The sequence below is a fragment of the Mesitornis unicolor genome, unplaced genomic scaffold (genome assembly GCF_000695765.1).
Source record: "Mesitornis unicolor isolate BGI_N332 unplaced genomic scaffold, ASM69576v1 scaffold13894, whole genome shotgun sequence".
NCBI classification, from domain to species: Eukaryota; Metazoa; Chordata; class Aves; order Mesitornithiformes; family Mesitornithidae; genus Mesitornis; species Mesitornis unicolor.
Genome location: NW_010178133.1, coordinates 139 through 8,226, shown reverse-complemented (window position 1 = coordinate 8,226; position 8,088 = coordinate 139). Strand labels below are relative to the sequence as shown.

Sequence of the window (8,088 nt, the reverse complement as noted above, 5' to 3'; positions counted from 1 at the left end):
AAGCAGGATCCCTTCAAACAGCTAGTAAGTATATGTGGAAATGGGTTTACCCATGTACAGAAGTTCACATGTCCAAAATATTTATACATTGGCAAAAGCAGAGCCTAGAGAAGTGACAGAAGAAGGGTATGTTTGAATTTTACGTAAAGGCAATGAAAGCAACAGGAAGAAAAGCAAAAAAGATTTAAAGAAAAGATTGAAATGTCGGTATTAATAGAACAAATCCCACCAAGTTAAAATCCATGAACAAGATGTGTACTATGGACTCTACAAATTTAAAAAGTGCATCATAAAACTGTAAGAATAGGACATGTATTTTCTTTGCCCTACAATGTAATACTTAAATACAGATCTTAAATAACATTTCTGTAAATCTGTAAATATGATTTTCCATTCTTAAAGGAATATCTGTGTAACAATTCTAGAGATTTGAAACGCACTGATTACCAAAACTGATACCAATTTTATGATGAGATAATTAATTTCACAATAGACCAAAACATCAGAATAAAGAAATAAAAAATACAAATATGCAGGTTGGCACCGCAAAAAATACTCTTCAGTACAATAACTCTGTGCCATATAATAAATATTTATTAATCTCATGGCTTCTGTGATGGCCCTGGACTTTTCTCTTTCCGTTTAGCAGCCTTCTCCTTTTTCAGCTGTAACAAAGAAAGACACCAACAGTGGTTCAAGCATTAACTTGCAAGTCAGCTAGTAATGCAATATTAAACCTCTGCATCCAGTCATAAATTCACCAGAGTGATATATGGAATGAAGAGAGCTACAGATCATTATTAGCTCAACCTAGCATTGCTTACTTTTGCATCACAAGACAAAGGAGCACATCCACAGCTCTGCAGCTCCTCTCCTATTCAAACCAGGGCTGCCTTTATCTCTGATAATGGCAATCTAGGTATTTATATACCCCTTGAGGCCAAAGTGCCTCACAAGTGTTCACAGTTTTATCTTTATGTCAATGAAAGGTAAATAAGTTTTATTACAGCGTGTAACAGACACAGGTAGACTAACCAGCATGCACAAAATCACATAGGAAGTTTGTTGCTGAGGTAGATGCTAAATGTCCATCTCAATGTCTCCTCACTGACCCACAGTCATCTCCTCCTGTCACAAGGTTTTTGTACAGAGTAGGCTCTTGTATCATGGTGTGATTTACCAGCATACATACATTTAACTCTGCTCTTCTGTAGTAAGACTATTTATCCAAATAAATACATCTGTTGTTTTTAGAAGCCACAGTTGTTCTCAAGTATTGTTACATTAGTGAATGAAATGAACTATTTAGAGCAATTACATAAAAGGGACGCGTGGACTTTTGCATCTCATCTAACATTATGTTGCTATCAAAAATCCAAAGGAGCTGATGCTGGGAAAGAATAAGTATTTAACCATCCAAGTAACCTACACCACAGGGCATTTAAATTTACAGTACAGTCAGTGGGGTAGAGGAAGCACCTCTAAAGGGGTGATTCAGATCATCTAAGAAAGATGCACCAGATTTAGCCCAACTACACAGACATTCATAAGGAAAAGAACATCATAAAATGATAAATGAGGTAGCAAAGACACATCCCTAAGTGTCACAGGTGACTTTCTGTGAGTCTGCTTTGATGTTCCTTTTTGTCACCTAGTAAAATATTTTGTTTTACTGTAATAGAGAGTTACCTTGATAAAAACTTGCCCAGCTAAAGTAAATACCATCCCAGACATAAAAGACCTCTGAAATCCTGCAATAGCTCATAATTGTATTTAAAACTTTATTTTATAAAGCTAGTGTTTTCTTATGAAAAGAACAAAGAATATAATGTGTTTATATGCCACTTAAATAATATATTTATCTTTTTTAGACATCGTCCTGTGCAAATATATTTGAATTAAGCAATAAATGTAGTAACTTGCCCGTTCCTGGTAACGTTTTTCAAAGTAAGCCATATCATCATCTTCTGAATGCTTTCCATGAGAAACCTGCCCTGTGGCACTAGAACCACCTGAAGAAATAACAAAATGAAAAACTACAAAACTTTTTTCATTAATGATACTTCTTGTTCTGTAAGTTATATTTTACATTTGGGAAAACATTTAAAATGAGAACTCACCTCTACAGGCAAGTAACAAACCACAGCAATTGGGGACAAAGAGTAACCTCTTTAGTCTAGGCTAGCAGCTATTATCAATAGTCTTGGAGCAGTTCAACAGTTACATTAATTGCTAAATTCTTATACTAAATCCGTAATTCCATGCAGAAAAGACTCTCTGGCAGAAGGCAGTTTCACAAGATTGCACTGAATATGTATGATCCATTCAGATATTATGAGCTTCTAGTAGGAACTAAAAATTTTAAAAACTGATCCAGTGAATAAGTGACACCATTCATGGGCAAGACACCAAATGCTAGAAAAAGATCATTAAACTTAAAAAGCACATCATGACCAAAAATAACAAGCAGTAACAAAACAGTTACTCTAAGCACTTCAAGTACATGAATGTTATACTAACTTTTCACATAACAAGGCTTCAATTGTAATTTTCATTTTTAACTTTGATTTTAGCCCTAAGCATCCTTCAACTCATAAAACAAATTAATTTTATATTAAATGCTTTCTGTAAAACAGTATTATCCTACTCATATAGCACCTGCTATCTGTGACATGGTTTGAGCAGAACTCGAAGGTCTCTGAAATGCTTTGAGAAATGGATGATCCATGTTCGTTACATGGGTTTCTGAAAGATCAGCAGAAGCCCCTGTTAGAAAATAAGTCAAATAAAAATAAACATTAGCTTCATGAGATATATTAAGAAAATACATTATGGGGTTCAAAACAAGCCTACAGATCAGTATCTACAACACTTACAGCAGCCCCCATGAACTTGGGTTTACAAAAGCAAAAAAGGCTTCAAAAGTAATGAAAAGCTTTGTTTCTTTGATTACTATAGTTATGCCATAGTTTCTAAATTTTAGACAAATCCAGGAAACTAGATCAGAGTTTTAAAACAAAATAATGAGTACATGGCAATAATAAATAAAACACTATTTCACAACAAAATGTGTCCATTACTGAATGACACAAAATTACAGAGCAGCAGAGATATCAAGGTCAACTAACATGCTCGTCAAAAATAAAGTTCTACAAATGACCTCTTTATTACGCTATACAGCTATTATACTTTGAGTTTGGAAAAAAAATGCTGTAACTGTAAAACCAAAAAATACCTGAGCAGTATTAGGCTAAAGGATTAATGTAAATATAACATGGAAATATTATGAGAAAAACAGAAGTTACAGCGTTCTTTCTGAAGGATATGGTTCACTTCAACCAGAAGCTATTGGGTTGAACACCAAAATTATTGATTACTTTTTATCAATTCACTTCAGAAAATTGGACAAGATGGTCATAGCAGTCTCTTTACACCTAAGAACTGCTGGAAAAAAAGTCCGTCTTAAGTCATACTTCTGTTGATCCAGTTTGCCTTCCAACTGTGAAAGCCTATGTTAAATTACTACTTTTCAAAACTACTTAGTTGGAGAATTAAAATTTCATCTCAGGTCTGCTGCACTTACCTATTCCACTGTCATCGAGTCTCATGTAGCCTTCTGCTAGCGAACTAAAACCAGTCAGTCCTCCCATGGCGGCGTAAGGAACATCCTGCCCCAGGGGCTTCCCTTGGGCCAAGCGCTCCTGTTTCGTTTCCACTACTGTTTCATGAGCATACGTTGGCTGACCACACGCACAGGTAAAGCAGCTGTGGAAGCCTGAACACTTGGAACCTAATTAACAAATAAATATGTGTAATGAGTGAGATGGTAATGGAATTTATACTTCATTGCAGACAAAAAAGCGTTTCCCTAAACTGATCTTGTCAAAAACTGGAGTTCCTTCACTACAGAAGCATCCAGCTGTGCTTTCTATTTGGAAGCACATATGTGATTAGGGGCAAAGAAATCAGCTGTCTTTGCTGAAACCTTTTACAGCCTCTCTTCACCATGATATGAAAATGCTGTATGAAACAGGAAAGGATGAATGTGGGGATTAGATCTCAGGGATCATCCAAGTCTCAGAGTCTCACTCAATCAAGTTTTGAGTACCTCCAAGGGTGGAGATTCCAGCTCTCCAAGCAGCCTGGACCAATGTTGGTCATCCCTTGGAGCAGACGTTACTTTTCTAATATCTAACTGGATTTCTTATGTCGCAACTTGTGTTCATTGCCATTAGTAAGACCCTTTTCTATCCCACCCCTCACAGGAAACAAAAAGAGAAAACATTCTGTCACCAGGTAAAGAAGACAACCTGCCAGAATTTTGGCAGTATTATCTCCAGCACATGTCAATGTAGCATGGCCAGAAAACTTCAAAACACAATTTATGATAAAAATCACAATTTAAATGTCTTTTTAAATTAGCAAAATTATCTGGGTACAAAACAGAGGCTGAGCAGAAAAACAGGCTCTACATAAGAGTACCATTAGAATGACTTCCAGGGTTTTTTTAAGCTTACATAGCCACAGGATGTAACTGAAATAGTTACACAAATGACATACAACATTCAGAAAGCCAGTGAAGTGGTGTATCTGCTCTGCTACAGCCAAGATTGTCATCAACACCCTGCTGGATCAATGATGTGAATGAGAAACTGAGGAACTGATTTAGCAAATGTTTCATTATCCAAATTATGCTGCTTCCAACTCCCAGTTACAGTTCATTTTGCAGAGCACCAAGAAAGACTTTTTTTAAGTCTGGTGTAATATGTTCAAAGGATCACACTCTTGAAAATTATTAAAGGCTTTTTTGTATCATTTTGGGCACTCCTTAGTAACAGAGCTCTTACTCTGTGTTTGGATACGGAATAAAGTATATACAATATATAAAGAGCAACAGCAATATTTTTCTATTAAAAACAAGAGTACATCTCTAATTTATCTATCACATTAGATTTATACAGCACTGGACTAGACTAATACTAATACATTAAAACAACACATGCCCAAAACAGAAATAAGTCTTGGCACTTCTCTCTGTGTAATCTTTGAAGCCCTCAGAAGTGTCAGGTATTTTCGAGAAACACCAGAAAAAGTGCATAATGTAAATGATTATTAAAAACATTGTGTTCTAAGAATTCAACCTGAATCATCCAACTGCATGTTTAAGACCTTCACACTCCTTAGAGCAAATTCCTGAGAGGCTGTCATATAAGTATTTTACGTTTTATTCTGTGGGATATGATTCTCATCCAGCAAAAGCTGTTAATGATTTTTCCGGTACAAATTAGACAGACTTCATGAAAGTAATTTACTAACAGTATGGAACTCTAACAAAAAAATCTTCATCTTACATAATTTGAGGTTTCAAACTAAAACATCTTTATGCATTATTTAGTTTCTATGGTTAATAATTATTACCTTTTCATTACAATAACCTCGAACAACTGAAGCAAAAAGCTTCCTCTTAATGCCTTCTCAAAGCTTTTGCTTGAAACTCCATTCCCATTGCACTTCTGCACCCACAATCTGTATGCTCGGGAACTGCTTTGTTAGAGTGCTAACAATAGTACTATTTGGCAATAGAGCGCTACTTCCTACTGAGTTGAGAAAAGATATAAAAATACATGAACGTTGTATTCAACCAGGCAACAGAGGAACAGAAATCAACACTTCTCTCTCTCAAACTATCAAGTTCAAGTAGAAAAGTCACACACGTGCAGCAGTGGAAATGACAAACTCCAAATGGTGTGCTTTCGTGCTGCCTAACGTCTCCATATGTACCTAACCAAACCGTTAAGAAACTCCTTCACAGAACTTGGGGAAGCCAAGGAAGTAGTTCTAAACCCTCCGGTGCAAAAGGCCGTGCCTTCCTTCCCATTTTCCATCTTTCTGCAAGGACCAAAATACACATCAGCGACAAGTGCAGCATATACCCAATGCTCTGGGCAGAATACAGGTCCCTAAGATGCTGTTCCTGTGAAACTTTCTAGCAAAGAACACTGCAAGCCCAGCAGTAACTTACAGGAGTTACATGAAAATCCTGGTGCTGCACTGTGCTGATCAGCAAAGTGTTTGCATCTACAGCGGATGAGCTGCGTGCCATTTAGAGGGACGTAGTGATAGGACTGGCACGGACAATGGCTCACTCTACATGGCACACAGATAGGACGGTCTTTGGGAATCACTTCATAGTCCGTTTTGTGTTGTTTATACCTAAAACAGGCAAAAAAAGAGACTTTTACAAGTTTGTTAGTATTCATCAGAAAACTAACTGAAAGGCTTATGGTCTCTCTTACAAGTTCTGTTTTGAAGCATCTTTATATTAATTGTTGTTAATTGTTAATTTTCAATTAAATGCATAATTTCAGGTGCTTTTATATCTATTTATTACCTAAATATCACAAATCCTTCTGTTTCATTTTTACAGCACTATCAGAATCAATCTGATCTACAATAACTCATGCCTTAAAGCTGAATTTATTGAAGGCTACAAAATCATTTTGGTCTCAAAAAAATATATTGAGATATAGATTTAAGAACATTTCTTATTATTTAAAACACAATTTTCTCAACCCTTAGACCTTAAATTAACTTGCCTATACTGTACTGAAATGTATCTGGAAACATTTTACATATTCCTGATTTTAAAAAATACAACAGCTCAAAAAAAGGAAAAGATTCCTACCGGTGAGTACAAAAGCACAGCGTCTCTGGTCCCACAAGCTTACAGTCCATGCCCGTTGGTGATCTCCAGTTCACGTACAACCTGTTCTGTAACCGAATCGGTAATACTTTTCTTTTGTACTCCTCATACTCCTCAGGGGTAAAGAGCTTTCCTCCATCATCATCACCTACAATTCTGTAAGCATGTAATAAAATAAAAAAATAAGAAAATTAGGGCAATAAAAGTAGGCTACTCAAGATATTTTTTCAAATAGTATATAACAATGCATTTCCTGTAAATGCAAACAAAAAATCTTAGCTTTTATAATACTGTTATAGTGACATACATTTAACAGAATAATAATAATAATAATAGCTGATTTTAGAGAAATTTTAAGAATAATGCTCTTTTTAAAAAATTTGCTATGATGGACTGAAAGCCAGGGTTGTAAGAGAGAAGGAAAAAAATGAGGCAAACTACCAAGCTCTTGTTCATACGGCAGAAAAAGCAATGGGCATCAAAGGCTGTGTAACCAGCCAGCTCTGCCTCAGACTTCTTGTATGACCTCTGGCAAGTCACTTCACCCACCACCACCTACCTGTACTGCTGGCTTGTATCAGGTTATCTAATCTTAGTCTAGTCTGAATAGAATATTCAACTGGAAGTCGGGAACTACAGTGCCATCAAAGTAACAAACAATACATCCACGCTGTCTTCTACTTTGCAAGAATAATATCTGTACATAGAGCTGATAGCAGCTGTATCTCACACCTCAGACAGGTCCATTTGTTTTAAGCTATCATTATGTTCAAATTCAAGGTCTTTGAGTAACTGGAACTGCTGAGCAGCATCCAAATTCTACATTTACGGAGACAACTGAAGACAGTAAGTAAAATCTGAAATATACAATTTAGTCTTAATTTCAGCACTTAATTATGCAGAAGGTTAGTTTATTAATATCTATAAATATTTCAGTTATTATTTGGGTGTGTTAAAACATACTGAATGAGTGACTGTGAAATATCCTGTGGATTTGTACATTGCCAGTACCATACAGCACCAGAATAATGCGTCAAGATATCCCCGTCATTTGCATGGCAATTCAGCGGATACTGACTCAGTGCCTAACTACTTATGTAAGAAATGCCGCTGTGCCTACTACCTCTGATGTTTTACCCAAGGTTTTCCTGAGCTAAATTAAGATGACATTTCAGGATAATGACCGCATTTGTGTTTAATTTTGCTCGAGAGGAGCGACGACGAGATCAGTGAAGACACGTCAGAGAATAAGGGCACGCATTTATACGCTGCAAAACTTGGTTCACGATGCACACAAGCCCGTGTCGCCTGGCAGATCACCCTCCCACACTACACACCACAACACACACACGGCACGAAAACACACACACACCACACCGGTGCGC

General features: G+C 36.4%; 1 protein-coding gene across 1 annotated transcript; it reads right to left on the bottom strand.

The window, feature by feature from the left end:
- Positions 1–578: 578 nt before the first annotated feature.
- FAM221A (family with sequence similarity 221, member A) lies at positions 579–6,859 on the bottom strand (the record flags this gene model as incomplete). The annotated part of the gene is made up of 6 exons (XM_010182342.1): positions 579–665; positions 1,924–2,012; positions 2,659–2,766; positions 3,584–3,790; positions 6,023–6,213; positions 6,686–6,859. Coding segments are annotated over 6 exons (832 nt in total), but the record flags the coding sequence as incomplete, so codon positions are not given.
- Between the last annotated feature and the right edge of the window lie 1,229 nt (positions 6,860–8,088).